The sequence below is a fragment of the Cheilinus undulatus genome, linkage group 13 (genome assembly GCF_018320785.1).
Source record: "Cheilinus undulatus linkage group 13, ASM1832078v1, whole genome shotgun sequence".
Lineage (NCBI taxonomy): Eukaryota > Metazoa > Chordata > Actinopteri > Labriformes > Labridae > Cheilinus > Cheilinus undulatus.
The window spans coordinates 6,413,799-6,432,737 of record NC_054877.1 but is presented as its reverse complement, the minus strand read 5'-3'; the positions used below and the strand labels follow the sequence as shown (position 1 = coordinate 6,432,737).

Below are 18,939 nucleotides of genomic sequence, written 5' to 3'. Positions count from 1 at the left end.
CCTCATAGGGGTACTTGTGCTGGCCAGGCTTCCATTCCCCAATTTCCGGTGGGCTATTGCTGTCTTGTAACTCCAATGGGACCTCCCCAGACTGGGTCTCCTCATTTTCTGGTGCCTCAAATGGGACCTCCCCAGACTGGGTCTCCTCATTTTCTTGAGGCTCAAATGGGACCTCTTCAGATGGAGTCTCCTCGTCTTCTTGAGGCTCAAATGGGACCTCTTCAGATGGAGTCTCCTCGTCTTCTTGAGGCTCAAATGGGACCTCTTCAGATGGAGTCTCCTCGTCTTCTTGAGGCTCAAATGGGACCTCTTCAAAATGGGTCTCCTTGCTGTCGCTTGGCCATATCGGCGTTGTGTCAATATAATCGTCATATTCCATCTCCATGATGTCAGCCCAACTCATGGTGCCTGTTATCGTATTTTCCTCCATTGTTTGCTGGAAATTCTCTTGAATTTTGAGCATTGAACAAACTTGTTGGTGTAGCTCACTGACGATTATCTCAAGTTGACTCTCTTAACTATTGAGTGTCTCAGTTTAAGTGTATGTAGGGGTTTAAATCTGTCCCTGTAGGTGTCAGATGCCTTTGATCTCGCTTTGATGATGTGTGAGTTCTAATTCTGGAATGCTGGCTCTACATCCTAAAGTCTGTGATGTTGGTTCACGCATCATCAATGGACAGTTCCAGAATGTTGGACTGACATTCTAATGTCCCCACTGCAGCTCTAGTCAAACATTTTACAAAGTCCCACACTTTGCTAGGCCCCGCCCCCCTTGGTTACTGTTGCTATGCCTGAAGAGCTTTCACACCTGCCATGGGGAATATGGATTTTCAACTATGTAAGCAGGTCCCTAACCTACAGGCAAACAATGGTGGTTGGGGGGGGGTGCAGTGTTTGGGGGCCTCATATCAGAGTCTGCTTAGGGCTCCACTTTGGCCAGGGGCGGTCCTGCTTAAGCCGGAGCTCTCGGAGAGGCAGTGCAGGTGCAGGAGAGGATGACAGTGGTGTCTGACTGGTAATGTTGGTTAGATGCAGTAACGTTCTACTTTTTATATAAAGTTTGTGATGTAGAAACCTACCATATCTTAGTCAGTAAGTGCCTTTTAAATTTTATGAACTCTCCCTTGTAAAAATAAGACCTCCTAAGACTGTATATGGCAGTGTTACTCAACCCTGCTCAACCAAAGAGCCAAATTGTTGAAAAACACCTTTGCAAGAGCCACAATCTAAGAGGTGAAAAGTGGCAAGAATGTTCAAAAAGCAACAAAAGTGGGTGAAAATGGGGAGAAAAAGGTGGAAAAAGGGTCAGAAAGTAGCAAAAATATGTGAATTGACCAAAAAATGAGTTACAGGTGGCAAAAAAGGGTCCTAACATGGCAAAAAAAGAGTGAAAAGTGCCTTAAATGGGCAAAAAGCAGTCAAGAGTGGCCAAAATGGGCAACAAATAGGAAACAAGTGGTATTTAATGGCAAAAGGTAGCTTAAATGGATGAAAAGTGGCAAAAAATGGTGAAAAAGGGCAAAAAAGTTTCCCTTCAGTTAAGCTTTCTGGGGTGAAAATATTTAAAATTAAGACATAAAAGAGCCACAAATCATCATGAAAGAACCACATGTGGCTCCAGAGCCACAGGTTGAGTATCACTGGTATATGGCTTTAAATTTCCAATTGATGGCTTTTAAGACATTTCAAAGATCTATAGGAACTCTGAAATCCTTTTATAACTTCATGTAGAAGACAGCTGTTCATAAACCGTTGGACTTTATGCACATGCAGTCTTTAAAAGGAACCCTGCATGATCAGACATGAGCCTTACTGGACTGATAATCGTATCTCTGTTTTGGACTGCACTGGTAGTGATACATCACTTGTCCACAGCGCTCCTCAGCTCACTATGACTGAACCGGCTGTTTCAGACTGACCAACCATAAGAGGGCTGACTCTCACAGGCTGATAGGTACATCTCACGCACGGAGAATTTTGAGATTTGGGGTCTTGTCTATTCTTTCCATGCACCAACAAAGTGGGGAACCTCACTGCATGGTTGGTTGTGACTGCCTGAGCCTTTAAGTGGAGCTCATTTTATACCCAGTCACAGGACTATCATCTGTTACCTGTTAACCTGCTTACCTGCTGAATGTTTGAGGTGCTTTTGGACATTCCACAACTTTCTTAGTCTTTTCTTAATAGCAAATCCCTGTATTCTGTTTTTATTCACATTACACCCAGTGTCCCACCTTTTTTGGCAGTGAGGTTTGCTGCTCAGTCAGTCGCGGTAGAACTGATCTAACCTCCTGAACTGTATGAATCTAAACTCTGCTGACTTTGACTACAATCACAGAAGAGTGCTGGTTATTATCCTGAAGTAGTTCTTGCATGTTAACTCAAACTTCTTTCCCTGATAACTTTAACAATTTTTCCATTTGATGAAAACACAAGAGCCAAAACTCTTAAATCTGTAATTAAATTATGTGGCAGTCTGAGTGCTCTCGTAGTGAAACGGCCTTGTCTCTTCTTTTATTCCCACTTTACTTACCGTGCACTCTGCCCAACACCAGAGACTTGATGGCGTTAAATTCACCGTCAGACGTCAGGTTAAATTCTTCTCTTGGGTTCTCATCAATCTGGAAGACAAAGATTATTTCCTTTTAGTGAAAAGTGTGTTTTATAATGTTGAAGTGTGGCTTATGCTGCTAACTTTGGTGACTCTGTAGCAGCAGACGTATAAGGAAAGGGAAAAAGTTCATGCAGAGTGTATGATGTGAAAGGTTCAACCTTAGGTAGCATGATTATGCTCCAAAAACATCAACTTTCAGGATCAAAACACTCCCATTTTCATTTAAGTTTGCTGTAAATACTGCCTAAGCTTTCCCCGTTTCCTAATGACTCGATGTTTACCTCCTATTTCAATGAAGCGTCACAGCGGAGTGAATCAGGACGCTGCGTGTTGAGGTCACCTTGTTCTCCAGAAAGCCGATAATTAGACATACAAACAGCTGACTCCCGGTCAGATAAGGTTACCTCATAAATCACCCGCAACTGTTGATAAAAAGATTCAGCTGATCCAGATACGATTAAGATGCTTCATATTTCATCTGGAGCTGTTTTAACATGTTTGTCCCAGCTGCTCTGCCGTAGCTACATCACGGACAGCAGCTGCTGGTGACTGAACTGTGAGTAAAGTGCTGACTACAGTCTTGTTTTATAAAGGAATATAAAAATACTGTACTATAAAACACACAAAGCAGAAGGGATTGTCTGTGCGCAGCTGTATGCATGTTTGACATTGTATTTGCCCTTGAGATTTGCACCTCATTTGAAAAACATGGAAAAAGAACCGCGTTCAGGTTTTACATGTCTCAGGCTGCAGAGAAAGCGGCACATCAGCAAAAAGTGCAGACTCTCTGTGTGAACCTGCATATGTTAAAGAAAGCAGACTATACGGCCAGATTTATATTATCACACCTTACATTATGTCCCCCTACAACAACAGTATTAAATGCTTTATTACACGCTATAATGAAGTTGTTAGTACCTCATAAAGCGACTACTATAACCACAGTTGGACACTGTTATGGTAGAGTAAGATACGTCTGCACAGAAGAGGAGAGAAAGAAGCTCAACAGTGACCACTCACTTCTCCTGTTGCTCTGATTCCAGAGGTAAAATCCTCCATTCAAATCCTCCACTGTCACTTCAGAAAATCCTTATATCAATATTATAATCCAAAAAACCCGCTGCCTGAAAACATTTGATTCAGTGCAAAATGGCTTCAGAAAATGGAGGAAAAAGACAAATATGATCATTTTCTGCATTTTCAAAAAAAAAAAATATATATATGGACAGAATTATTTAGATGCCTGACCATTACACTAACCTGTACTTAAGTATGCAGTTGCCCCCCTAAGCAGGTATAACAGCTTCCACTCTTCTTCAAAGGCGTATCATGATATTTTAGTGTTTCTGTGGGAATTTGTGTCGATTCATTCTGGAAAGCATTAATAAGGCCAGATACTGATGTTGGACGACAACGCCTGGCTCTCAGTCTCTGTGCAGGCCGGTCAAGTTCTTCCACACCAAACCATGCCTTTGTACTACTTGCTTTGTGCACTGGGGCAGTCATGTTGGAATAGGAAAAGGGCCTTCCCCAAACTGTTTCCACACAGTTGGTAGCATAGCATTGTCCAAAATGTCTTGGTATCCTGAAGTATTAAGATTAAGGCCTAGGCCAAACCCTGAAAATCCATTATCCGTCCTCCACCTAGTTTCACAGTTAGCACAGTACAGTTAGACAGGTAACGTTCGCCCAGCATCAACCAAACCCAGACTCGACTGTCTGACTGCCAAACAGAGACGCGTGATTCATCACTGCACAGAACACGTTTCCACTGCTCCAGAGTCCAGTGTCAGTGTGCTTTACACCACTCCATGCAACGCTTGGCATTGGACTTAGCAATGTGAGGGTTGCATGCAGCTGCTTGGCCATGGAAACCCAATCCATGAAGCTCCTGCTGCACAGTTTTAGTGCTTACATAAATGCCAGTGGAAGTTCAGCTCTTTCAGATATGGTATCAGCAGAGTCTTTGCAAGTTTTATGAAGTTTTATGTGCCCTTGTAGTTGTTCACCTCACTCTGTACTTTCATATAGTCTTCTTCTTCTTCGTGGCTGAGTTGCTACTGTTCCTAAATGCTTCCACTTTCCAATAATAACACTTACAGTTGACTGTGGACCATCCAGCAGGGATGAAATTTCACACACCTTCTTATTGCAAAGGTGGCATCTATCATAGGACACATTTGAAGTCAATGAGCTCTTCAGACCGACCCATTTAGCATCACAGATGGAGACTTCATGGGTAGGATTCATACACCTGTGGCAACCCCTGAATTCAATAATTAACAATTGTGGCTTAATACTTTTGTCCATAAAGTGTGTGACGATCTGGGATCCCAATTCTAGTGCTTTACGTTTTTTTCTTAAAAGATACATTCCTAACTTAACCATGTTATGTAACTTTAAAAGACAAAAATTAGAAAGTTTCTGCCCTTTTTCGTTGGTAGAAGTGAAAATAATTGATCTTTAACTTGTTGTATTATGATTTAAAAGAGACTGGGACCCTTAAAAATGAGTTGGCTCCAAAGGATGGGATTTTTTTAAAATGGTAATCAAAAATCATATCAAAAATTGCTTGCAAATAACATACCTGATAAACAGAGCATACCCCTGGACCCCCCTAAGTCTGGACTAAGCCCTGGATATTCAATGCTTCCAGCTTTTTATTTTAGTTCTTTTCACGCTCTAAAACACACACAGAGCTCCTTTCTACATTTTTTATTGTGGTGCAAAGGAATATCTTGGGGCTGCTGAGTGGTGACCACATGGCCACGAGACAGGGGAGTGCTGCTGTAGAGTGCTCTCTCCTGCTTCTGCAACATTGTAATGCAATGTGGAATAAAACATGAGTGAAAGTAATTTTATAAAGTTGTGTAGTCTTTATGAAAGTCCTGAGGTGTTATAATGGAGCTTCACAATGGAGCTGCTGCAGAAATGCACTGTGAAAATGCTTGTGAGTTATTTTAGCTAAAGCGCCACAGACTAACGATAATTAATGTAAAAACAAGACACTGTCATGACTTTCAAGTAAGAAAATGCATCTCCAAGTTGATTTAAGGTGGCCTTACACCTGACGACTTTTCCTCTGATTTCAAAGTTGCAGACAAAATTCCAAAGTTGGAGTAAAATCGTCGGAGTCTTGCTAAAGTTGCAGCTCGCTCCCGTTGTCTCAGTTATAGTGTTAGGTGGTCATAAGACTCGATTTTAGCCGTTTTAAGGTGGTCTTTCTTCAGTCTTGGTGTTATGATATAATATCAAATGTGTTTGATATTGTTTTAAGTCTGGTTGTATGCAAATATTGTTTCTCAGTGACCGTCGTCCACGACCACTGGGAGCTGTTGTGCATAAGCACAATAATTCACTTCATATTTATAAATATGAAAGTGAGCGTAGATCATTCTAGAGCTGCTGAATGTCCGCTCATAACTCAAGAGTCTGAAAAACTTCTCTGCTCAGAGCTGCAGTCAGACCTCTGCACCTGTGTGTTTGTGTGCCACGTCTGCCAGTTCATTCCAGGCTGACATGACAGGAACGGGAAACAGTAAATTTTCAAAGTAAAAGCCTGATTAGTTTGTATCTGTGGTGAGATGGCTTGCGTTTTCGTATGGTACTTTCCTCGGCTGTTGCAGTAACATGCAAAGTTGCTTCGGTGTTTAACTTTATTTTCATTTCAACTCGATGTGAATGATTTAAAAATATCAGATATTAAGAGATATTAACTTAAATGTGATCTCCATCTCCTTCTACATCTTGTTCTCTGCACAAAAATTGTTTTTGTTAATTTCCAACAGATGCATGATGGGAAATAAACTCAAAGGAATTGTTTTCTAGTCTTGTAGTTAGTGACCAACAATCTTTGCGAAATCTAAAAACTCAACAGCTTGCTGACGAATTATCTTTAGATGTGAGAGGGGCTCAGACATCAGTCCCTTTAGAGCAGTGTAACTCAACCCTGCTCAACCAAAGAGCCAAATTGTTGAAAAATACCTTTGCAAGAGTCAGAACAGTCTAAGTGGTGAAAAGTGGCAAAAAGGGGTTAAAGTGGCAATATTAATGAGTTAAAGTGGCAAAATGGTCAAAAAGGGGCAAAGAAGTGGCAAACAAATGGTCAAAAAGAGGCAAAATAGTTATAAAATGGCAAGAAAGGAGAGAAAAAGTGGTAAAATTAGTGGCAAAAAATTTCAAAAAAATGGAATAAAAAAAAGAGTGAAAAGAGACTAAAAGGGGTAAAAGTGGTAAAAATAGAGAAAAAAAGGCACAAATGGGCAAGAAGGGGCAAAATTTGCAAACAGCTAAAAGCAGGATAAAATGTAAAAACTGGTGAAAAAGGGCAAAAAAAAGTGGCAAACTTGGTCTTTAAAAGCAGTAAAAATGGAATAAAAGTGGGGAAAAAAAGGAAAAATTACAAATGAAGGTAAAGGAAATGTACAGACAAAAAGGAAAGAGTTGACAATTAAAGCCAACTGCACAAGAGTGGGAAACTAACTGATTAATCTAACTTGCAATGGATAGTTTCTGATGTTAAAGTTGACCTTTTTTGAGGTTTTCTGGGGGAAAAATATTTAAAATGAAGACATAAAGAGTCACAAATCGTCACAAAAGAGCCACATGTGGCTCAAGAGCCTCGGGTTGAGTATCGCTGTTTTAGTCTTTCAAGAGTTTAAGTTAAGTCCTCTGGTGTAAGGCCGGTATTAGTAGTCAAATGTTTGTCTTTTTAGGTCATTAAAGCCTTTTTTGCTTTGTAAAGTCTGTTGGCTCTTTCTTAGTCATAGGTTTACGGGCTGACAATCATAGAGAAAGGGGAAAACAAGATGAAACCTTTGATTAGAGCATAAATTCAGTTTGTTTCATGTGAACACAGAGCTGAGAACAACAAACCCATAGGGAGTTTGACTTTACTGTCTTTAATGAAGCCATTACTCCACAACACTTGAACATAGGGTATGTTTGATTTTTTATTTTTAATATACAGGATGTCAGGTATTATACTTAACAGTATAACCCACTTTGAAATAAAAAGTAGCACAGAAAATCAGAGACTGTGCTTCCTGTTCTGTAGCCAGGTACAGACAGACAGATTAAAAAGGAGCTAATGAAGAAAGTGGAACATGTTGAACAGGAAGTAAAGACGCTGGGGGCATTTAATGAGTCTGAGGGCTCTGAATACATCGGGCAATCAAAGAGGAAGGTGAGATATGATTCAAATATATCAAACTGTCAGAAACAAGACAAGATGAGCTAATGAGGTGCTGTTACCTGCACGGATACAGAGTCGGTCAGCCTCCTGATGGAAACGGTGTGAAGCTGTCCGTCAGCCAGACTCCTCACTCCACTCCTCAACACCTCGGCCTCTCTGCTGCTGTCCAGCTTGTACCGCACCTCCAGCATGTCTTCACACAAAAACAACAGAGTTACACTTTAGATCTCACAGAATGAGGAAAAATCTTTTTAAATAGAAAGATGTTATCTTTTCAAAGTAGAAAATTTCATAGCAAAGCGCTCCTTCAATAATCAGCTCTGCCACGTCCTGTGATCTCAGTTTCCAGGGAAAAATTGTGTTTAATCCTGCAAAGATAAAGCTGCTTATTCTAAAGATTGTGGTTGCTTATAGAGATTTCATTAAGAGGATTAAGTTAATCTCCCGTCATAAACAATAGTGGTCTAATTAAATTAAATTAGATCTCGTATTATTCAAAACATCCAATAAGACTTGAGAAAAGTCCTGTGATGTTTCAGATAGCATTTAAAAGTTAAAGTTTTAAAATCATGATAATACTGTAGAAAAGTTTAGTCAATATAACTAACTATGAAGGCAACACTATGGAGGGATCCAGTCAGATATGCTTGGCACCCACTGAAGGTCTCTGAGAACAACAGGATTGTTTTAAAACACACATAGTGCTGTTTGTTCCCCTCCTAAGCAACATGTTTGACAAACAGAGGCAAAGCCGGCATGAAGATGCTGGCTTTCATTTGCAAACTCCAAGCAGGCTTTTGTGTGTTTTGCACTAAAGAAAGACTTCCGTCTACCATAAGCCCTGATCATTGGGCAGCTGCAGTGATGGTTCTCCCACTGGAACTTTGTCCCATCTCCACACATTATCTCTGGAGCTCAGCCAGAGTGACCATCGCGTTCTTCGTTACCTCTCCCCCTGATTCTTCCCAGTTTGGCTCGGCGACCAGCTCTTGCAAGAGTCCTGGTTGTGCCAGGCTTCTTCCGTTTCAGAATCATGGAGGCCAGTGCACTTGGGAACCTTCAGTGCATCAGAATTTTTGCAGCCGTCTCCAGGTCTGTGCTTTGCAACAGTCCTGCCTCTGAGCTCTGCTGGCAGTTCCTTTGACCTCTGGTTTTTGCTCTGACATCTATTGTCAGCTGTGAGGCCTCTATAGAGAGGTGTGCGCCTTTTCAAATCACGTCCAATCAATTTAAATTTCAATTTTTTGTTTTCACTTTTTCATGATGGGGTACTGAGTGGAGAATAATGAGAATAAAAATGATTTTTTTCAACTGTAGCACCAACATAACACTTTTTTTAAAGTAATGGGGGTCTGATTACATTCTGAATGCACTGCACCCACTACAATACAACCAATATGGTATTTTGGTCGATCATTTTCCTGCCTGGTTTGGTAGAAAGATGCTCTCAGCTTGTGGAAAAAAACATTGGTGAGCCTTTTATTCTCTAGATCAGTGGTTCTTTTATCCTTAGGGACCCTCTGTTCATATCTAAGAAAAGCTAAGACCCACTTATTTATTTATTTTCACTGACAAAATCCAACATAAAGGTCTACTACACACTATTGTTCTTGACAAAGGAGTATAACCTATTATTATGACGGTGTATAAAGGCCACTCTAAAATAAATAAATAAATAAATAAATAAATAAATAAATAAATGATGGATCCGTTCATTTTTAAGGAAAAACTCAAAACTCTAAAATAGATAGTAATTAACAACAAAAAAAAAATGTCTTCAAAGGTTGTAAATAACCATGAACCAAAACTTGAATTTTTTAAATGTATAGGGTTGAAAATCTAACCACTGTTTTCAGTTTGGTTTCTTGTTAATTTTTGACTTTTCCCTGCTATAAATTTGCAAATTTAAAAATTTGAATTTTTTTTTGTGCAATTTAATTCCCTAAACTGTTTTATTTTATTTTACATTTTATAAATGTTTTACAAAAAAGATGTTGAAATTCTAAGACATAGTATTTTTGTATCCCACAAAATACAAACAGAAAATAAACAGAAGAAAAGGAGCTGCAGAATAAAAATAAAGTGAAAACTAGAATGGCCGTCTGAAGCGGCAGACCCACGCCGAAACAGCGCCACCGAGGAACTCGCGCTTCCATTGATTACTATGGTGTTCAAATTTCGAAGTCAGAGAAAAACCAAACGGGTGCGCGGATCATCACCAAAATCTAATCGATTCTTCCCTGTCACTATCCCAATATTCCCTGAAAGTTTGGTGAAGATCCGACTTTCCATTCTTGAGTTGTCTTGTACACATACAAAGAAAGAAAGAAAGAAAGAAAGAAAGATACGGAACATTTACACGCTGACAGACACTTCCAGCAGAGCTTGGTTTATAATATAATGATAATAACAGTTTATAATGTAATTGTGCTTTCTTTGGTAGTCGGCCATTTAACTCAACAACCCATCTCTACATCTCTACATCAGGGTTCTCAAAATTTTCCGGGCTAGGGATCCCTTACAGGACCCCTACATAACCCTCATGGTGATTAAACATATGTCAACTTTTATTTTCACTACTAGATGCTGTATTTTAAAATCTTCAACCTTAAAGAGGGGGTATTATACTTTTATGATTTTTAAAACATAAATATAAAGTCACAATGTTGGGTGTCCATACTCCACATGTGCAAATTTTCAAACCGCAAGATAAACGTATGCGGCAGTAATCTTGGAATTAGAGTGTAAACTGATGAAAACGGTACGTTGAAAATCTCTCCGAGATTCTCCTGAGACGAGATTTCGATGGAGCGAACAGGGAACGAACTGATGAGGTCATCGCAATATTATGTCCTGACTGGTTCGTGGTTCGTCCGTGCTGCCGGCAAAGCAGAACAGACTTCCCCCACAAGGCCTCTTAGCCTTAGCCATTGAAACCCAGTAATTAAACACTTACCAAACAGATACGTCCTGCTCTATCCTTCACTGCTGCTGGTTTTCTTCCCCTCTCTCTCCAAACTCTCAGGGTCAGACTCTGGGTCTAACACGGACGGACGTATATCAAAATTCGCCATATCTTACTCAGTTGGACTGGTTCATTCAAAGTTTCAATGACTAGCATGACAACATTAGCCACATTAGAGGGGGTGGGCACAAAACACTGAGTCCTGCTGCCGGCCAGCCTCCGGAAAATCGGCAATTGGAGGAAAGCAGGTCCGTGGAGCAGGGGGTGTTAAAGAGACAACAGCGAAAACTAAGCATTTCAGACGGAGGTTAAAACAAGGGGTTTTCAGGACGCCAGGGTGAGAAACATGAGTAGTTTTTTGAGCTGTAAACTATGTGAAGCTACTACATGGGTATCAGAAAGATGGTGTAAAGCCTTGAAAAAAGGCATAATACCCCCACTTTAATACAAGCTCTTGTCCAGTTGAGTGTAGCTTCTGAACTTTTTGTGATCCTTTGAGCAGCCAAATGAGCCCTCTGTGGTTTTTCTGAGGTTGTGGTCTGGTTCACCACTCATGTTTTCTGGTGGATGTATTTCTCACCCTTTTGTTGGAAAGTTTGGAGAGTTTTTAAAAATGTTTTTGAAGTTTTTATTGTCCAAAAACTGACTTATGTGTGCTTCATTGGTTTATGTGGTTGTTTTATGGTGCTGTGGTCCCTATATGCATTTATTCGCTCTTCAGTGACATGGCATTACTTTAATAATTTCTTTTAAATTATTTTGTGGATCCCAGTTTGAGAACCACTGCTTTACACATTCAAATATGTTTTGACACTTCCACCTTTGTATAAAAATGTCCACCTTCATCTGAAATTTTAGAGTTTTCAATGTCAAAATTTAAGACTTTTAAACTCAGAAATTTCACTTTTTTTTGGTGAAATTCTGACTTTTTAAACTCTGAAATTCTGAGTTTATTTTCTTGTGCATATACAACTTTATAATCTTAACAATTTTGACTCACCCCATTTTTTTTACTTTTTTGCCAAAAAAATAAACAGATTCTCTTTATTTTTTAGATCTTTTAAGATTGCTCTAATGCACCATCGTACATTATCTTTTAAATCACGATTTTAGAATCACGTGAGACACGGCGCCCATGCTTGTAGTCTAAAAGCCCTGACTTTTTCTTTTTTTCTTAAATAATATTTATTTTGGGGCTTTTTGTTCTTTTATTTGATAGAGGAGGACAGCTGATAGAGTCGGAAACAGGGACGAGAGAGTGAAGAGAGACGTGGGAAAGGGACAAAAGCCTGATTTGAACCCGGGCCGCCTGCGTACATGGGTGCACCTTAAACCACTAGGCCACCTGCGCTCCAAAAACCCTGAGTTCTTAACATGCACGCTGAAATGAAAATAAGACTCGCCAAGACACGCTCAGTCTGAAATTTAGCCTTAACTAAGCAGAGCCTGGTTTGTAACAAGTGCTGTAAAGCTTTATGTACTTCCCAGGAGAGAACCGCAGTTATGGATTTCTTGCTTGCATTCTCTGTGGATATAGGGAGATGCCATTCTCCCTAGATCAACTTCTAAATGGCTATTTCAGTGTGGAAAAACTCCATATTGTTGCTTTTTTATATCAAAGTCTTCACAACTTTAACTCCCTGCAGTTTTTTCTTTGAGGAAGAAATGAGTTACTGCAGGAGGAGCAGCGACCTGCTGCTCTGGTAACAAACTTATTCCTGAAAAGACGCATTAACTAAGCAGGTTTTGTTTGGGCTGAGGAGGCGTAACAGCAGTCGAGAGTAAAATGAAATGAGCCACCTCGAGGAAAATAAGAGAAAGCTCTCAGGGATTTAATTGGACACTTCAGTTTGAGTGCATTTACCTGACGACTCCATGGTCGGCATGAAAACCTTAATGCTCCGCTGTCCATCAGCTTTCCTCGACTCATTAACAGTAGAAAAAGTCCATTTGCAGTTCATCTAGCAGCAAAGTGCTGATTTTATTAAACTCCTGGAGGCTGAAAATGTGATTTTAAATCTAAAGTGGCTCTTACTTCTCTTAAAAGTCCAACTCAAAACATAATTATTTCACAGTTTGGTTGATAAAACACATCAGCAAGTTTTCTGCTGTTTTATTCAGCAGCACAGTGACCTGCCACCCATTAACAGCCCGCCAAACTTTCACTCTCTCCTCTCCTCAGGCTGAATTAAGAAAGTGTTCTCAGGTTTTATCACGGAGAGCCGAGACAAAACTTAACAGGCGGCCCTGCTGGACGGATTAAAAGGAGGTAGAGACTGACGGGGCGAATCAGAGAGAGGAGAGATCTGACAGATCTTGATGGATCTGGTGAAGCTGCAGAGAAGAGCAGGAGATGAAGAGGAGGAGGAGGAAATGAGGAGAGGTATGTATGGGGTGAGAGGAAAAAGGGAGGAGATGTGAGAGAAAGAAATGTAATGGAGAGCAGAAGGAAGGTGTCAAAAGTGGAAAAATCTTGACAGGTTTTGATTTTATGGTTAAAAATATGGACAGAATGATTTAGAAAAACAGGAAGCAAAAATAAAGACTGTTTCATGCACAGTTAAGCTCATTATCTTGGTATTCAAACTCCCTCCTTTAAAATAAAAAGCCAGTTTCTCTCCTCACCATGCTTGTTTATGATCAGGGCCAGGTACTCTCTGTAGTACGAGCTGACGTAGAACAGCAGAGCCGGACTCTGGCTGGTCCTGAAGCTCAGAGAGACGTTCTCTCCTCTCAGCGTCGTGTCAGAGTAGATGGAGGACGGCAGAGCGCTGCTGTTTCCTCTGAGCTCATAAAGCTCCTTGAAAGTGTAGCTGACGGACGTCTCTGGTTTGAAGCTGGCTGAAAGCTCTGGAAACAGAGGAAATACATTTTCACATGTGGGTCACATGCAAAGTAGATTAAATATTTGATCAATCCAAAAGCAACATTTGCTTAAAAGAGTAATTGCAAAAAGCTAAGAAACTTGAATTATCTGAACGCAGAAGCAAATGAAAATGTTGTAATAGCTCTTTAAACCTCAGATTGTCTGGGTGTTTGTTCCACAGGTGAGGAGCGTAAACATGCAAACTGAATTATACTGTTTTATGTGATGCTGGGTTTTATTATTTGTATTTTGTATTCAAGAGTTTGTTACATCCGCCAAGGAGGTTATGTGATTGGCAGGGTTTGTTAGTTTGTTAGTTAGTTTCTTAGTTAGTTAGTTAGCTTGTTAGCAACATAACTCAAAAATTTATGGACAGATTTTGATGAAATTTTCAGGAAATGTCAGAAACGGAAGAACTGATTAGATTTTGGGAGTGATACGGATCACCATCTGGATCCAGGTATTTTTTTAAAGGATTCTTCACTGATGGAAATAGTGCTTTTCTAGTTTTGTATGCTTTTACGTTTACCTGCCTAGGGAACACAGATTTGATATCGCTTTGTAGCTAACACTAGCGCCGTGGTTGTGTTGTACATGGCCTCTGCTAACTTTATAAACTTGACTTATCTTTGATTCAACTTAACAAAACTTAACTTTACTTAAATTGACTTAGCTCAACTAATCATATCTTGGCACGACAAACGTTTTTTTATCTAACCTTGACTTAACAAAACTTAACTTTACATAGGCTGACTTAGTTTTACTTAAAATATCTTGACATGACTTAACAACTTTAAATCTTGACATAGCTTATCTTATCTTATCTTTCCTTAACAAAACTTTACTTATCTTGACTTAACAGATCTAATTCATATCTTGACTTGACTTAAAACTCAACTTTAGTCATGTTGACCTTGCTTAACTTATAAAACCCTGACTTGACTTAACAAAACTTTACTTATCATGACTTACTTGACATAGCTTAACTTGTCATATCATGACTTGATGAAGCTAAACCTCACTTGTTTTGACTTGACTTAGCAAAACTTTACCTATTTTGACTTCACAAAACTTTGCTTTTCTTGACTTGACTTAAAACTAAACCTTACTTATCTTGACTTCAGACATTTAATTCATTTCTTCACTTTATGAAACTTTACTTATCCTGACTTTACAAAAGCAAAGAAAAACACTCAAACTCTTGGCAGAAAATATGTTTTTGCTCTTCTCCAGACCAGCTATTGTGAGTTCACCCCAAAGCTGTGCATGGCCACTTCATACTTGCTGTGACTGAACCATAATTTGACTTATTGAACATTTGTCAACTCACCCACTGAGACTTTTTTCAAAGGTTCTGCTCCTCCAAATCAATTTCAGTAGGCAGTTCCTTGGATGGATGTGAGCCATATCCCATAAATATATGAAACAGTCTATGTGGCGTGTCAGGTTAACGTCTAAGAAATATATGTACGGTTAAGAAAATGAACACCGTGGGGTACTTACAAGGGAATCATGATGTTTTGTTTTTAATGAGCAGGTTCTAAGAGCTGGCTCTTTTGAAGCCAGTTCCTGTTTGAGAGCTGCTTTCCTTTTTGTTCATTTTTGTTGTTATTTAATGACATAAGAATGGCAAAATGGTACTAAATGAGGCTGTGCAGTGCTGCAGTGGTTAATGCTATGACCTCTTGGTTCAACCCCCAGGAAAAAGGCCTTTTGGTGTGGAGTTTACATGGTCTCCTTGTGCACATGGTAAATGGACCTGAGCTTCTATAGTGCTTTCTACGCTTTTACACCTACCCATTCACACACTGATGGCAAAGGTTGCTACCCAGAACTGTCCATCAGTATCAGCTAATCCCATTCAAACACATCCAAATCCTTTGACGCACCACCGAAAAGGCAGTAGGAGCGGTGTCTTGCCCAAGGACACGCCGAATGCTGGGGAAGCCCATGACAATTCTGACTGATGACCAACTTTACCTACTGAGCCACAGTCACCCAAAAAATGTAATGTATGAATATGTGGTTTCTCTCTGTGCACTCTGGCTTTTTCACATAAAACCAGTGACATGAATGGGACTAGAGTAGGGATAATAGATGGATGAATGGTACCAAATGAAAGACTGAGTCTTACGCTTAGCTGAGCCCTACGATCTGGATCCCTAAAAAGAGACAGAACTACCATCATAAGAAACCAGACAGAATGGTGTAAATAAAGCCATTCTTTTGTTTTCCTATGGAATATTACATATATTGAATCAGCTGACAGGTTGGTTGTAACTGTATGGCAGAATGAGCTGTATCTACACAACTAATCCAGTCCATATGAAGGCATCCAAGACCACCTCCATATGCAGTCCAAGCTATTGGATCTCAGACTGTCTTCAGTATGCGCACCAAGCATTTGCAATCACCGCTCGTTATAATATCTCATTGTTCAAAACAGATATACTGTACATCCATGTTCATCCATTCTTTAAATGGGGTCACCTGAAAGAAAGTGCAGTGATTTTATAACCAACCCACTGCACTGAGGAATGACCCCAAACTCCTCACTCCCTCCTCATACATCACCTGACCTTAATGTTTGATCCAACCAATAGCCAAGAGGAAAGGGTCATGCAAATTTGCTTCAGAGGTTCCTACAGCATCATATTTGAAGCCCTGGACCTCAGACCCATTTGGCAGGAAACAAACCTATTTACAGTATCCAGACTCTCCAGGCTTTAATTAACTCTCCATGGAGGCATCAGAACAACGTCTTTTATGTCTGATTAGGCAAAAAGAGATAAAAAAGCTGCTCTCAAAATATCTACAAAGAGCTGAAATCATAATGAGAATTAATCTTTAGAACTGCTGGGTCTGTGGTTAAATTTTTAGCAGCAAACAAAGATGAACTTTTAGAATATCAAACACAGCCTGTGCATGTCACTGTGACTCACAAAGGCATCAAAAAACAAGCGCTCTTTCTGACTCAGTATGGCGAGCAGATGAGTGGGTTCAGTGGATATCAATATTTAGTGGGAGGAGGGTGAAGAGAGTCCTTTTATAAAAGTAGAAGCGGCTGAACCCTCTTATGTTATTGAGCTCATGGAAGGAATAAAATGTCAGCGTGGTGACTCATTATTACCGAGTTAACATCAAACGAACCACCAAAACGCATCAAATGGACGTTATTACAGATAACCTTTGATGTTTTCTGGTAGCTGAGAGTTTCAGAGCAGTAAAATGTTCTCTCAAACAATATAGATGCTTAACCCTCCACAACAGCACCTAAACACCCACAGGAGGACTGTATGTGGGTGCTTATCATTGCTCATATTCTCTCTGCATGTGAGCTTGAGGCGATAAACCTTGTTATAGCTTTCTTTATGCTTTAAAAAAGATGTTAAAAGTCATCTGCACTAAAGAAAACTTCAGGACTCTGCACAGAAAATGTTCTACTGAGACAGTTCTTTCAATTATTAGCAGATGAAAACATGTTTAACCTTGGCGTTTGAGTTAAAATGAGCAAAACTGAAGTCATTGCAAAGCAGAGGAAGAGGATGTGGGCATGAATGCAGCATGTTTCTCTTTTAATTGTGTGGCAGATTTTCTGCATGGATGTCAATGTGTGTTACATCTCTAAAAGCTTTTCCACCCTTAAAGCTGTTGAATATCTTTTTACTCATTTTTTTCACCATACTTAGGCGTTAAAATGTTCAGCTGGCTAGGAAAATGTTGTATTTTGTCAGACATTTGTTGTGCCTGGGGCTTGGATTCATAGTCTCAAGTTAATTGAATTAGATTAAGATTAAAAGTTTAATAAAAGCATTAAAATAGACTAAATCACAGTCTTGCAATAGAAAAGAAAGGGAACAAAGGAGCCTGCTCAAGATGTGGGACACACTGGCAACCCCCTGGGCCCAGACAGCGGGGGCGCTTCTTCAGTTTTCCTCCAGGGGCCAACATCAAGCCACCACCCTGCAGTCCAACCACTTGCAGGGATCAGGTGCATCGAAGACCAGGAGGCAGGTGGAGTTTGTGATGAACTCAGGATGTTTAAGAAAAAAGGGCACTGGATGTACGCAGTGGGCACCAGCTCACAGAAAGTTGCACTACAGTTGCAGTATAACAGGGTAGACTAAGAACTTCCTGAAGGGAACACCTTGGAATTCCTAAAAAGAGCTAGATCGGTACCTAGAGAGAGAAATCTGGGTCAGCTTGCTTAGCCTGCTGGCACCAGGCCCAGCCTGATGAAGGACTCGATGTTTTGGCCAAAATATACCGTGAAAATATAACAGGTAAGTCCTCCTGGTCTTTCTATACGCTTGTGAGGCCTGGACGTTAAGTGATGGCAAGAGATGCAGGCTGGACTCCTTTGTGATAAATTCCCTTCAGCATATTTTTTGAGTATTGTTTGCAAGACTCTAATACTGATGTGCTTAGAGGAACCGGGATAGGAAGGTCAGCTGCTGGTTACAGGAGTAGCAGCTGCACTTCTTCAGGCACCTGACACACTTTCCCAGGCCTGATCCACTTCACTGCATACTGGGTGCCCTGGACCCAATGGGCTGGACCAAACCTCAAGGGCTGCTGTGTTCATGTGAAGGAGTCAGCTGGGAAAGTGCTTGGAGAAATGGGGCGTAGGCCTGGGCAGTTTGATTCAATTCTTCTTCGCAAAAGTGATCAAGCTCTGTTGGGTTGCACAGGGATCATGTGTAAACAGCACTTTTTACCTCCAGCCACATTTTCTCTGTTGGACTGAGGTCTGGGCTTTGACTCGGCCACTCCAGAACATTTTCCTTGTTGTCTTTAAACCATTTCTGTGCAGCTTTCTCTGTATGCTTCAGGACATTGTCTTAAATAAATCTTCTCTTGCAGACTGAATAAGATTGTCCTCCAGGATTTTCCTATGTTACCAAATTCATTTTACCCTCTATCTTTACAAGCCCTCCAGTGCTGGCTGCTGAGAAGCATCCCCACAGGATGATGCTGCCACCACTATGCTCCACAGTGGGTAGGGTGTGTTTGTGGTGATGGGCAGTGTTTGGTGTCTGCCAACATAGTGTCTTGTGTGATGGCTACAAAGCTCCATTTTTTTTTCTCATCAGACCAAAGAACTTTCTTCCACTAGACCATGGAATTTCTGGTGACCTCTAGTGAAGATTTAATCTGAGTTTTCTTCAAGAGTGGCTTTCTTTTTGCCACTATCCCATAAAGCTTTGACTGGTGAAGAACCAGGCCAACAGCAGTGTTAATTTTGGCAGCTAATTTAAATTTTAGTCGTAGGTTTAGTCTTCAAATTAAATGCATTTTAG

General features: G+C 40.3%; 1 protein-coding gene across 1 annotated transcript in view; it reads right to left on the bottom strand.

Moving 5' to 3' along the window:
- LOC121520599 (contactin-associated protein-like 4) overlaps positions 1–18,939 on the bottom strand; it is a 222,844-nt gene that overhangs the window by 15,907 nt on the left and 187,998 nt on the right. Inside the window, exons 19-21 of the mRNA XM_041804138.1 lie at positions 13,399–13,623; positions 7,868–8,001; positions 2,534–2,621 (exon numbers count right to left, since the gene is read on the bottom strand). Of these exons, the coding sequence (XP_041660072.1) occupies positions 2,534–2,621; positions 7,868–8,001; positions 13,399–13,623 (447 nt within the window). The remainder of the gene's footprint in view (positions 1–2,533; positions 2,622–7,867; positions 8,002–13,398; positions 13,624–18,939) is intronic.